We start from the raw sequence: 14,884 nt of genomic DNA on the forward strand, positions 1-14,884 counted from the left end.
TACCATAAACATGCATTTAAATGTTGTCTATGGAGAAGGTCTCATCACATTTTAATGCAGTATGATAACCAATACATGCCAATATGTGTGTATGACTTTAGTAATTAGTTGTTAACATAACTGAATTTAAATTAAATCAACCTACAGGGTTTTTGTCAACTATAGTCCGGGGTCAGGTAGATCACCTATCACATCAGTTGATTACTTAGAACAAGATTTTGATCAGTTTCCAAACGTCACATTCTGTTTTCGGTGGAAATTTTAAACTCAAAATTTAACCTACAACAACCTTTCATTTTTATTACTTTAGTTTCGTGTTTTAATTCATTATTTCATTGTTTTTAAATATTTATAGAGCTTAATTCAGTCATGTAAAAAAGTTTAAATGTTTTAATAATTACTATTGAACAGTGATCCGCAATTTAACAACAAGCATGTATTTTCTATAACTTTTTAAACCAATAAGCTATTTTATGTCGAAAAGCCAAAAAACTAGTGAGATCGCAAGCCTCCGTAATCTGTCAATTACGCTGCTCATAAGAATTAATCAAATATAACAAAGTAATGGGATTAATAACATTTAAGGTTCAAAAAATACAAAACAAAATTCCCCGTTTAGGAAATTAAAGTAATTGAAGTAATCAAAGATTAAAAATTTCCATAGAAAAACGAACTATTTATTTCGATTAGTTTCCGAATGTCAGTGAACGTGATCCGGATTACCTTCTGATAATTCAGATTTTTTTATAGTGGTTATATGTTCTGTGATTCAGGTTATGATCAGGTTAATCCAATTATAGTTTGGAAAAGTCCTAAAAACAACCTTTTTATTCAATGATAAACAGAGTATACAAATTATATTGAGAAAATAAGTCCATTTATAAAATGACAGACAAAATTACATTTTCAGATCTGCAACTCAATAATTGGATAATTCGACAATGTGCAACAATAGGTAAAACTTGTTGATTTTTTAATGTGTATTTTATTAATTTGTATTATAATTTAAAATTATTATTTTTAGGCGTAAAAATCCCTACACCTATTCAGTCAAATTGTATTCCAGCGATCTTAAAAGGATATGATTGTATTGGAGCAGCAAAGACTGGTAGTGGTAAAACATTGGCCTTTGCATTGCCAATTATTCAAAAGTTGTGTGAAGATCCTTATGGAATTTTCGCATTAGTTTTAACACCTACCAGAGAATTAGCATATCAAATAGCAGATCAATTTGCAGTTATTGGAAAACTAATGAACTTGCGACATTGTGTTATAGTAGGAGGTATTTAAGCAATTTTATTTTCATTTTTAGTAATACAACTTATTCACAGTTACTAGATCAACAAATTCATTGAAATATTATTTTTAAATGCTTTTGTCTACAATAAATGATTCATTTGATATATTTATAACTTAGAAATTGTCCATACTAAACATCTTTTCTTGTTCAACATTTGACTTTTTAGTTTGGCCTAGAATTTATAAATCCATTCATGTTATTCATACTGTTCATTACATCAACAATCATAATTACACTGTCTAATGTGTGTTTCTATAACTAAGTTATCATATTTAAAGACCAAAGGTAAATTGGAACATACTTAATTTGGGGATTTGGGGTCTCCGACTTTGTTATCAAAACTCACTTTTTATGTATAATTGTCAGTATAATGATTCAGCAATAGACAGAAATTGATATTTTACAGTGTATAGTTTAATGTAATTTTAGGTATTGATATGGTAGAACAAGGTATTCAGTTATCTAAACGCCCGCATATAGTAGTAGCCACACCAGGTCGTTTATCTGATCACATAGAAAGCTGCAAAACATTTTCATTATCAAAAATAAAGTTTTTAGTATTAGATGAAGCTGACAGGCTGCTAAGCGGACAATTTGATGAGCAGATTAAAATAATTTTCAAAGAATTACCCAAAAATCGGCAAAATCTCTTTTTCTCTGCAACAATTACTGATACTTTGGAAAAATTAAAAGAAGTTAGCAATAAAGAATTATTTTTTTATGAAGCTCCTTCTATATCTGATGCTGTTACAGTTGAAGAACTGCAACAATATTATGTACTTTGTCCTAAAGATATTAAGGACGCCTATCTTGCCCAAGTAATAAGAGAGTTTAGGAGTAACAATGAAGAAGGAAATATTATGATTTTTACAGATACTTGCAAGTAAGTATTGTACAGCAAGAATACATGATCATTTAAAGGGATTGTATTGGTGGTTGTTTTTTAAAATCATTAAAACAATTTTCATAGTTCTAATTAGTAATATATTTATCAATTATATAATAAATTAAAAAAGCATTTGAAATGAAAATAATTTTACAAGATTTGTTTTTTTTCTCTCAAGGATATAATACATGACATTTGTGTTGAGAATACTACACAACAGTGTTCATCAGAAAAAACCTGACTTGTGGCAGACAAGGAACTGGTTATTCCTCAATGACAAATGCAAATGGTGGTGTGACTTTCCATACATGAAAAGACACACTCCACAAAATTGAAGGAGCTGCTAACTATTTCTACAGATGAGTATATAAATCGTTTCAAACAATGGAAGTACCAATGGGACAGATGCCTTAAAATTTGAAAAGAAGAAAAATAGATGTTGATTTACGAAATGCAATCATGAGCTTATATAAATGTAACGTCAACCATGTTATTGGTAAAAACCGAATTTCAGAGGAGTAAGATAAGGTAGTAGCTGGAGTCCATTTCTTTTAGAGGAATGAGACAAGGTGGTGACTTCAGTCCATTGCTTTTCAACATTAATATAGATGATCTAATAAATATATGCTCATCCAACTTAAAGAAAGTATGCATTGAATATAAAACCTACAAATAGTCTAAATATCTGAGGCAGCATATGCTGATAATATGTAGATATTGTAAAAAACATCTAAGATCTACAGAAAAAACTTTAATATCTGGAACAAAACATTAAAGCGGTTAGGGACGGGGATAAATGTGGAAAAAACCATATTAGCGGCACACATTTAAATACCTTGGAAGAGAAGTTGAACATACAGACAATGAAGATTCAAAGATTGCCAAGAGAACTAAAAATGCCTTAATTACATATTACAGCATAAGTTAACTACTTGATAAATAAAAGAGAAGTTTTGAGAAATTCAAAAGTAAATGTTTATTAAGCAATTAATACACCAATTTTGATTTATTGATGTGAAACATAGACTCTCCCTAGTAGACAAAAAATTCCATTCTAAGCTGCAGAGATAAAATATCTTGAGCATATGAGAGGAGTTACAAAAAAGAATTGATTAACAAATTATCAAATATGACAAGATCTTGAAATCATGTCTCATGGAATTCATTGAGCAAAGACAGCTAAGTTGGTGGGGTCATTTACTGAGAATGAAAGATTCAATTTCAGTGAAGGGAGTATGGAAAGAAAAATTAGGCAAAAACAAAAAAAGGGGAAGATGCACAAAATTTGTCTTGTCTGTCTGTCTTGTCTTTGCCAGCTAGTTTATGATCGTTTTCATAGTGGGATGTGACAAAATTATACACTAAAGTTTACTACTTCTTGTAGGTTGATAAAAATCAAGAGAAGAAAAATAAAATCCAAATAAAAATTTGGATTTTATTTTTCTTCTCTTAACATTTGGCTCTTACTAGGAGAATTATTAAAAGAATTATATGTAAAATGATTTAAAAATGTGGTTTAAACTGGTCAAAACATGAATAGAAAATTTTTGCTGAAAATGTCATTAATTATGTCACATAATGTGACCAAGAAATGTAACATTAGATATCAGTCTAAATACTTTAGACATTTAATGATATATAAGCTATTATATTTAAAAAAAAATTCTAATAAAAATTTTCAATTCATGTTTTGTGCAGTTTAAACCACATTTTTAAATCATTACATAAAATGATTTTGATAATACTCCTAGCGAGGAGCGAAGCGTTAAAGAGAAGAAAAATAAATTCAACCTACGAGCAAAACTCATATTACATAAATACAAAATTGTAAAGGTGAAAAAAGCACAAGGGGCTATCAGTCATTTCTATAGATGAATACAAAAAATGTTCCAAATAGTGAAAGAACCTGTGGGGCAGATGTATTAGTTGTAATGGAGAGTATTTTGCAGGGAATAATATTAAGTATAATTGTGTTACAATTTGTTGTAACTATTCTATTTTGTAGAAACTGTCAAGTACTTTCAATGACACTAAATGATGTAGGATTCGAAAATGTGGCTCTCCACGCTATGATTCCACAACAACAACGTCTAGCAGCTTTAGCAAGATTTAAAAGCAATACTGTAAAAATGCTAATAGCAACTGACGTGGCAAGCAGAGGTCTCGACATCCCCACTGTCGAATTAGTTTTAAATCACACAGTCCCCAAGGTTCCCAAAGAATATGTTCATAGAGTTGGTAGAACTGCAAGAGCAGGTAGAGGGGGTAAAGCTATCACATTGGTTACTCCTTATGATATTAAATTATTACAATCTATAGAAGAACACATAAAAACGAAATTGGTTGAGTGGAAAGTTGAAGGTGAGGAAATAGATAAATTTTTAGTGTCTTATAATAAATTAAATAGAGTCAAAAGATATTTAATATGGTCAACTTTGTTTGAAAATTGCTTTAATAACAATATAATTTATACAGGGTGTAGCAGTCAATCCTGCATTTTTGAAATAACAGTGAAAACGTAGAAAATAGGTGGGATGAGCTGTAGTGCTCATTTTGTTGAAGTTAATAGCAATCAGCCAGTGCCTACTGTAAATTCAATAAATATGTGGGTGACAAATTTCGAAAATATCAATAGAACAATGAGCAAAAGAGGTATGAAATCCATTCAAACTCCTGAGAATGTTGAGCATGTGTGCTATAGGAAGAAGCCCTTAAAAGTCAGCTCGTCTGCAGAGTGCTGATCTTGGAATTTCCGATAGGTCTATTCTAAGGATCTTGAGGTCAAATTTGTACCATCAGCCTTACATAACTCAAGTGGTGAAGGAATAGGACGGAAACGATTTTGTTGCCTGACAACAATTCTGCGAAACGTTTTTGGGGACAGTTGAAGAAAATGAGGAACTTGTTCACAACCTCTGGATGATGAGTAACGAGGCACATTTTCATTTCTCGGGATTTACGAACAAACGAAACTTCAGGTACTGGATGATCAAAACCCTCATCAATTTCATCAATAATCCCTCAACTCAGTCAAGGTAACATTTTAGTATACCATGTCCTCATAAGCCCATTTTTTTCAAAAAATGAAAGAGGGCAGTTTGTTACCGTTAAAGTCATTCTTCATTCCTCAACATGCATTGAATGATCAAACTTTATACCAACAAGACGAAGCCACACGCGAGTACGAATATTGTTAATGAGATTTTCCAGAATCGTGTGTTATCCTAAAATGGAGCGATTTCTTGATTTCCCCATTCACCCGAACTCGCACCATGTGATTTTTTTCTCTTGTGGATATTCCTGAAACATAAAGTGTAAGAATAACGACCTCGTTCAGTTGAGAACTCAAGGAAAGAATCTGATTGGAAATTCTGAGAATTCATCATGATGAGATGGACAATGTCAGAGTTTGCCTGCAAGAGTGCATTAAACAAGGACGCCAACTGACTGGTGTTATTTTAAAACGTTGATTAATTACACTTACGTAATACGTAATACATAATAAGATTTTGAAAAATGTATTCTTTTATTTTTCACAGACTACTGCATCCTGTATTTAAATTTTTTTTAATATTACTAAACACTTGCTACTGCTGTATATTATAAATTAAAATATTAATTCTGATATACATTTTGAAAATATTTTATTCTTCTCTTTTCATCCTTTCCAGGTATCTGATGATTTTTGTATCTGTCTTGTCATCATCACTTAAGTCTTCATTATTTTTCATTAATCCATACGTCTTCATTATCACAATATGTCCATACATATCAGCTGCTTCTATTTCTGGTTTTGCCTCCAATTTAATTACTTTTTTGTCTTTGTTCTTCATTTCTTTCCATTTAGTCGTTCCACTATTCTTCGTACATCACTTCCTTTGCATTTCTTTTTATTATGTTTCATCTTAATTTTTCAATTTTCTTCTATGTATTTTATTGTAGGTACTTCTATCATATTAAATATTTCCATTTCCATATCAATATTTGCTCTGCTTATATTTTTTTATGCAGTACTGTCCTCATAATTTATTTCTTTATTTTACAAAAATAAAATAATTATCAGTTACTTACAATCCAATCACGAAAAATAAGTAAGTTGTCCCTGCGGCAGACAGGGACGTTTACTCGACGACGCCAAATACCCAGTAGATATTTTGGACCAATTAAGCGAAATTATACCTAATAATTAAATTTAGTACCGAAATTGAGCATTGCATTTAAATTGACCAGAGCGAAAGCGAATTTATCTCGAGTCGATCCCATTTTCGAATTTCCTCCTCGTGGGGCGTAGGCTTCACATTGGGAAACACTGATTTAGACATTTTTTTCACCAAATAGTACTCTCTCCTTAATGAAAAATTTTCTCATATTTTTATTAATTTGGCACAAATAGTTTGATAATTGAATTTTTGTTTAGATTCAGAGGTGGGAAAGATATTTGCTCAAGTCACAGTTACAAAAAGTGAGGCTTACCTCAAGTTAGACGAAGGCGATTTTTATGAAAAACGTTTGATAAATAAACGTAAGAAATGGATTTTAGAAGGATTAGATCCAGATGAAGAAGAAGCGAAACTTTTAAAGAAAAACAAAAAGAAGAAAAAGAAGAAATCGGAATAAGGTTTTGTTTCAATTGTTTTGTACATAATAAAAAAAAATCTTCGATAATTCTTGTACATTATTTCACATTTAAATAAGTAATTCATCCAAGTAGCTAAAATCTGCCTAACAAATGATTCTTGAGGGTCGGAATGTACAGGGTTAGACCAAGTTAGAGATTGGTGAAGTCAAATGTACAAATTTCTATCGTTCCCAAAATCATTGTATTTTGTAGTAGTACAATAATCTAGCAATTGAGAGGGATATCTTGTGATGTATCAAAAACGATTTTAAATTTGTGACTTTATTTTTTGAACTCGAAAGTGCCCAAATTAAAAAATTGTCTAAGGCAAAGTCTGGTAGTATCCTATGTTGCACCGTTGACAGTGACGGATAACAGAGGCGAAAGAGAAACCAGAAATTAAGTGCATAAAATTAAATGATATAGACCCATAAGGAAATGGATATCATCACAAATAATAACTGATTAGATAGCACTAAGTATAAAACTAAAGTTAATATTGAAAGAACAAGTGGATTCAGATGACATGAATATAGAAGTGTAACGTCCGCTTCTAAAATCAGCACGCAGTCAGTCAGTTAACTGGTCTTTCTCACAATCGAGGCCATCAGCCCTCGTTGACGGTGACAGATGACAGAGACGAAAAAGATTAGGCTCCAATTATTAATGTTATAACATTAACTTTTACTTTCGTGTATTAAAGTTAATGTATATTTAAATTTGGGTACAGTACATTATCATCATTATTCTTACCCTCAGATCCCGCAATAAAAGTAAAATATTGCGAATGACGTAGTATAATTAATGTTGACTAAAGTGCCACCTTAAATTAATGCAGTATGCAATATAAGAACGTCAAACTAGATAAGGTTGTCAACTAAATGATTTGTTTAATAACTGCTTAGTTATATTCTTAGCTTTTCTGGGTAAATTATTCTGAACGATGAACATAAAATATATCGTTAAAATTATTGATAAAGTACTATAAAATATTTAGCTTGTAGTTCATTGCAATTTTCACAGCACTAGTAATTAGCTGATAATATAAGGTTTTATTGATATAATACCCGATTTAAAAAGCGTTTTGACGCTATATCAATTTAAGTTAACGTTCCCGTCATCCCGTCAAAATACATCATTCCGAGTAACGTGATTTGTCATATTATCGTGGTGAACAAAAATTTTATTCCATTTGTGTATACAAAATTGATTGTTTCATTGAAATGAATATTTGGTCAAACGACGAAGTGGAACACAAATATAACCATAATTTTAATGTAAATAATGTATTATTTGTTCCCCAAGACAATATGGCGGCTAGTTGTGATGCCATTTGATGCTTAAAGCCAGTGATGAGCCTCAAAATGAAATTGCACTTTTAATATGTCCGGGACAGAAAAGTTATGAAGGCAAACATGAACGATACATTATTTGTTTCACTTAGTCGGAACACCTTCCACTTATAGGAACTGTCCATATAGAAGTATTACATATATGGGTATACCACTCTCTATCTCTTTTTACTGTTTTCTGATTGAATCGCCATGGCCTCGAAGTTGCTAGTGGTTGAAACGGCAAAGGAAGAAAATAACAATAACCGATGCTCTTTTCTCTCTTCTAATAGTATAATTCCAATTACATGCCGCCCTCTCTACTTAATATTAACTTACGTCGCATTTACACGCATGTTTTTAGAGATACTTATCCATGTTTGCAAAGCATGTAAACGTTCCTTTAAGTGGAAGGTGTTCCGACTAAGTGAAACAAATAGTGTATCGTTCTCACTCTGAGCGTTTCAGTTAGTTCTGCTTTGCTTTTGCGCGAATGAAGCATGCGCAGTATAGATAAGAATTAGAGTATCACAGATACGATTTGTTCAGTGCTCCGTGACTTGGTATTAATTTTATGGTCCGTATACTTAAGTAACCAACAAATTAGCTAGTAATAAAATTATACCTGCGCACTTGTGTTTTTGTTGACCAAGATAATTAAACAATCAAGTTTTGTCATGACGTTAAGCGATTATTCCCGATTAATAAGTTATAAGTATGCGTAGTCTATTCAAACGTGATAAGAGATAAGGACAATAATTAAAACTAGTTCATAAGTTTATCTTGTATTTTTTGGTAATACAATTTTTTGCTAACAAGAATATCAGGCAACTAAATAAAAAGTTAAGTAATTCCTCCTAATAAAAAACATCAAGGAAACCCAAACATTGTGTCATTGGTCGTTACGCTATAGAACATCAAAGTAAGTTTTTGAAAATGTATTCATATTCCTAATACACTATAATTAATTTTAATTTGAGAATATTTCGTAGGGTATTAATCTCAAGAAAAAATATGAATAATGTTAAAACACCAGTTTCTTTATTAAACGAATTTGCTGATAAGTATCGAACGGAAAAACCATTATATTCAGATGCAGTATCTGAAATACCTTCATATCCATTTAAATGTACTGTACAAGTGGGTTCAATAATAGCACATGGATATGCCCTTACTAAAAAAGAAGCAAAGCATAAGTGTGCCCAGGAAGCTTTAAATAAGTTGGGAGTTGAATTTAAAACTACAATATCGCTTAATAATAATACAGAAACATTTAAAAGTGTAAATTACATTGGATTACTTAATGAACATGCTGCAAAAAAACAAGTTCCATATCCTCTATATAAGGAGAGTATTTGTAATACTCAAGAATTTGTTATTCATTGTCATTTTATGAATTTGAAGACTGAAGGAAGGGCATTGAACAAAAAAGTAGCTAAGCAAGAAGCTGCCAGACAAATGTTAGATAGGTAAGTCTATATTAAAAAATTGAAGCATAAATTTGAATATATTGAAAGATTTTATAAAATTTTATATTACATTGAAGTGCAGAGATGTCATTTATAATTTCTTAAATGAAAAATGTCTGTTAATGTATTGAAAAAACTTAGTAATAATATCGGTAATATCATCAATATATAGAGATCATCTGGACTAGGAAAACCTGTCGTGGAATGTAATTTAGTATTATCACAAAGGCATATGTGTGCAATTATTCTTGACCACCCACTATGTTAACTTACTATTTGGTGGTATTAATATATAGGGCCATCTCAGCATCTAGACCTTTGAAAGAGATCGTCTTAATGTTCACTGATACATTGTTGACATATTAGAACCTTTGTAGAAAAAACTTCTTGATAATGCACGTTGTGAGAATCGTCAGAAATTATCTTCGAGAGATCAAAATCCATACAATGATATGACCGACCAACAGACCTGGCGTATTTCTTAGACTCGTTGGTTAATGGGAATCTCTTAACTAAAATAAAATCACAAAGATTCAAAACATGCTCAGATTTTAGATTGTTTTGGGGAGTTGTTTTGGCTTTACAACCACTCTAAACCTATATCTAGAAGATATTTTGTACAAGACTCTATACCTTATTGTTTTGCATCCAAAATACATAGAGTTCTTCCAAAAGAGGCTTTTTTGTAGTTCTTCCACTTCCTAAAGTGTTAGTACTCATATTCAGATACTGTTATATATATTTGATGCAAGAGAAGAAAAGAATGTGTTATCAAAATAGGACACTCTTTAGTTTATTGAATTTTGTTTAAAAATGTTGTTTATACATTTTTTTGAATCTCTATTTCTTACAACATTTGTTAGATAAAAAACACCTTATTTCAATGAATTATTATTTGAAGGCAGTCAAGAGATAAGTGAAGTAAATTTAATTCGAGGTTACGTTAAATAAAAACTTAACTTTAAAGCCTGGTTTATGCAGCCAAAATTAAAATTAACATTAATGTTGGTGGCAATTTTTTGGTTCATGGAGTAAATTAAGAATAAATTACTGGTGAATCAATAGAAATTCCCTGTATGGATCCTTTTCGTCATACAAATGTGGAAAGTTCTTGACACCGTCTATCAGTGTCCATCGTCTAAAGGACATTACTGACTTTTAAAAATCGCTTTTTCCTGTTTTTTTGATATCAGTTTTAAAAATAAAACACTATGGCGAAAATCGGCTCATAAACACGGATATTTTCATAATAAAAGCACAAGGATGTTGTAAACAAAACAATACTACTAATACAGACTACGTGACGTATTCTGTCCTCATAACCTCACAAAGTTAAGGAATTAAACTGAGAAGTTGAAAGTTAGTGAACCCTTAGTTTAATTTTAATTTAAATTTACTTTAATTTGTTGGTTTCATTTTTAATTTTGGCTACACAAACCTACTAAAAAAGGCGAAACTTTTATTTCCAAATATCTGCCAATAGGCTTTGGGAAAATAAATTAAGTTAGTTTTTAAAATTTTCATCAATTCAAAGTCACAATGAACAATGAATATTAAGGTACTCCCACATACATAAGAATGTAGTGCGGCTAAGCTTTCATCCTGCATGAAATGACGGATGTTCGCGTATATTGGATCCCACCTACATCTCCGAGCATTTCGAGAACTTTAACCCGTCACCTAACCCACAAAAAAGTACTGACCCTTGAGACCTCCCGCATGGATACGTGCCCCGCCATACACACACACACCCCAGTGTGGTTTAATTATTTTTCAACCGATCGGTCCAGTACAATGCACATAACTGTTCAACTAACGCCAGCGCCACTGTTTCCATATTTTCGTAGTTGTTACAGATACCGATCGTACAGAACGTGGCGCGTCCGCAACAGAACCCTTTTTTAAGAATTTCTGGTACGTTTTCACATAGTTGAACGATTTGGTAGCGGTGAGTACGGAAATTCAGTAAAAATAGTTTCGTAATCCGCGTTCGTACGCAGATACGACGTTAACAAACAAAACTCTTCCTTGAAGCGTGAACTTGTATCGATTATTCATTCTAAAAATGAGTCTACTAGATGAGATCATGACACAGACACAACTGTCTGAAACACGACAGTTTAATCTTTTTCGACAGCGTTGCCGATTTTTCGAGAGCGTTGACTGACTAACGCCGACCTCTGTATATGATACAGGCAAAAATTTTATCATACAATACGTAGTTATGATAAAGTAATGCACAAAATTTATAAAACATACAAAAATGCAAAAATATGTCACGTAAGAGAAAGCTGAGAGATTCACTGAAAAACAAAATAAATTTGATTTTATAAAAAAACTAGATAATTAAAAGAATTCTAGTAAGAATATCGGTTTTTATCAATTTTTTCGATTTTTTTGATAAAACAATTGTTTATCCGTTTTTGTCTTACAATTAGCGTCATACCAATTTTATTATTACGGCCCCTTTAGCGAAAAGAGGAAAGATAGAAATCCTAATGGTTACGGCATATACTTTATTTAACGAAACACATTTGGAAGCTCGAGGAATTCTTCAAAATCGAGGAATAAGCGATAAGTCTAATCTAACTACATCAGGAATTGCCCTACAACAAGCATGGTTTCTTATATTTTTTTATACAAAAAGGGGTTTTATAATAATTTGATAGTGTCTGCTTATATTTTTGCGATTGCCGAATCTATATGAATTGACAAAGATTGTTTGCGGCATATTTTACATAAAAGTTTCAACATACAAAAATGTGCAAAACAACAAGAAGCTCGCAAAAATTTTTATATTAACATCTTGATTGCTATCGAAAATAACTCAAACTTGTTAGAAAAGGTAATATAACGTGTAACGAATCAAATCTGCATTAAAACAAAACAAAATTTGAGTCTGTGGAAGCTGTGAAAGAAAAAGCGACAAGCGTTCTGAAGGAACTGATAGAAAAAGATTTTGTGCACTGTTTCGAACAATGGAAGATTCACATAGAGCGACGTAGGGGTAGGTGACAGGTATATATTGAAGGTGATATAAATAAAGTAAATGTAAATAATATCAAAATAAAATGTGTTAAATTTCTTATTTTTTAAACCTTTTGATATATTAATACATCTAAATGTTCTTGATTTTAGGTCTCTTCTGATGTAAAATTAGCTTCTTTTATAATTTTTTAAAGACATGAAAATTTGACGTTTCGACTTCTTTTAGTCTTTATCAAAATATTATAATATAAGTCGAAACATCAAATTTTCATCTGTCTTTGAAAAATTATAAAAGAAACTAGATTTTAAAAGGAGTTGAGACCTAAAATCAAGACCATTTAGAAGCATAAATAAAATGAGTTATATCATCAATCTCGTTATATAATAGCCACACCTCGTATAATAATTATTATTGATTTTTTGTCCAAAATAAGTTGTAAACTAGTCTGTATTTGTCGAGAAAATGCTCTAGGCAAAATAAAAAAAAAACTTTTTAACATATTTATGAACAGATTTTCTTCTAAAACGTTTTTTTATAAAGATTTGAAAAGTATGCCAATTGATACCGGACGGGGCTCGTATGTTATGTATTTATTACATTTTAGAGTTGATAATGAAAATATAATCTACCCACTTAAGGATTATTCGAATTCGCAAAATTTGATCGATGATGATTCCATGAAGAAAATTCTACAAAAATATAGTTCCTTGCAGATTTTAAATGAACCACTAAAAGCGGATATACAGTTGGGGCTTCCGATAGTAGAGGTAAAACACTATTTCACCCTTTCTATTTTTACGTCTTTATCCGCCACAACCCCTATACTGTCCTCATTTTTTATTTTTTGGTGCACTTTTAAACCATTGGTTTGTTTAAAATTGGTACAATTTGGTGATCAATATTTTGAATAATCGTTCTATGAATTGTTTACTTCGAAAATCAAATTGCAAAAAGATATACTCTATAGTATATCAGTGGAACTGACCTTTTAGAGTACGATCCAAGAGCAGTATATCAATTTGATCGCGTCTTGCCCGTCATTTGCCTTAAAACGTTACACAGTTGATACTTGTGCAAGGGAAGGCTCATTTTTACGGGCTTAATCCTAGGACGTATCTAGGGATGAATGGTACTTGTGCCCTAAACAGGTGTCGCGGGGAAACCTGGCTAACAGGGATCACGGAGCCCAGTACCCCCAAGGCATTGGTTTCTATTGTTGTCGAAGCTCTGACCGGTGCTTTTGACAAGACCCGGCACAAACCTGGTGATGAGAAAAAAACAAAAGAAGAGATGCCAAGGCTACCGACACGGTTTAGTATTTAATGGCACCGGATCCAAATATAGCCTCGACCTTAAATCCTCCTGAACAAAAGTTTGTTCTAAAAATCGTAAGACTGCACCCGCAGTAGGTACTGGCTTTAAGGAATAGCAACTGCTAGATTTCATTTACTGGGGCCATAATGCGTTTCCTATCTGGCAGAGGAAACAAGTCACTGCATTTTCACTCTCTTCAGATGGTTAGGAATTCTTTAAAAGGTTCAAGCCAAAGCCCCTGATCGGTTTTCAAAGGCTGTTGGTAATTTCAGATGTGTTTAAGTGCCTTTAGCCGCCCACTATTCTACCAAGACGGATTTGGTCCATTTACCTTTATTTATGAGTGTTTTTTTCTTATTTTTCGTTACAGAATCATGTTGTAACAATGGAAGAGCTGATAGAGCAGTTAGAAAAAAAGGGACATACATGTAATATAGAATTATTTCAACAGGACCCATATATGGTAGTATTAAAAATTGATGGAGGAACCCTTGCAGTAATGGGCCACGGAGAAACTAGAAAATTAGCAATGAACAATTTATATGAAAAAGCAAGTACTATGTTCCAAAACGGATTCACATTCAAGTCTACGTTCAAAAAAGAGCTTTGATTTTTTCAATCTTGGCAACTTATAAACAACATGTGATATCAAAGTTAAAACTAAACAAATCAATTATTTAAGGTTTATGTAATGTTAATTTGGGTGTCAAAATATTTTTAGTTAATTTTTTTGCAGCAGCCTTTATTTGTTTACTATCTTTCTATCTGTAAGGTTTACCTGTATAATTATCAAGTATATTTTGTTTCATTTTTAACGTTTTTTTGTAGTACTATATTTTTTTGGGATTTTTTACTCTATGTTTTTACTAGAAAAAGCAATAATTTCATTATAAGAAACAAAAATAATCACCAAAAGCTTTAGCTTCTTGCCCAAAAACTATATTTTTTCACTTGACATGTATTCACAGTGCTGCTTT

The 14,884-nt window shown here is 31.6% G+C and overlaps 2 protein-coding genes across 2 annotated transcripts; both read left to right on the plus strand.

The window, feature by feature from the left end:
- Positions 1-728: 728 nt before the first annotated feature.
- On the plus strand, positions 729-6,851 carry LOC130444482 (probable ATP-dependent RNA helicase DDX49). Its single transcript, XM_056779612.1, has 5 exons — positions 729-955; positions 1,025-1,282; positions 1,730-2,183; positions 4,192-4,547; positions 6,604-6,851. Exons 1-5 carry the CDS (start codon positions 886-888, stop codon positions 6,801-6,803), a joined length of 1,338 nt encoding a protein of 445 aa, XP_056635590.1. The 5' UTR covers positions 729-885; the 3' UTR covers positions 6,804-6,851.
- Positions 6,852-8,640: 1,789 nt separating this feature from the next.
- On the plus strand, positions 8,641-14,648 carry LOC130444171 (uncharacterized). The gene is made up of 4 exons (XM_056779218.1): positions 8,641-9,057; positions 9,128-9,604; positions 13,198-13,360; positions 14,278-14,648. The coding sequence occupies exons 2-4, from the start codon at positions 9,150-9,152 to the stop codon at positions 14,515-14,517; spliced, it is 858 nt and encodes a 285-aa protein (XP_056635196.1). The 5' UTR covers positions 8,641-9,057; positions 9,128-9,149; the 3' UTR covers positions 14,518-14,648.
- Positions 14,649-14,884: the final 236 nt, after the last annotated feature.

Source organism: Diorhabda sublineata, chromosome 5, assembly GCF_026230105.1.
Source record: "Diorhabda sublineata isolate icDioSubl1.1 chromosome 5, icDioSubl1.1, whole genome shotgun sequence".
NCBI lineage: Eukaryota > Metazoa > Arthropoda > Insecta > Coleoptera > Chrysomelidae > Diorhabda > Diorhabda sublineata.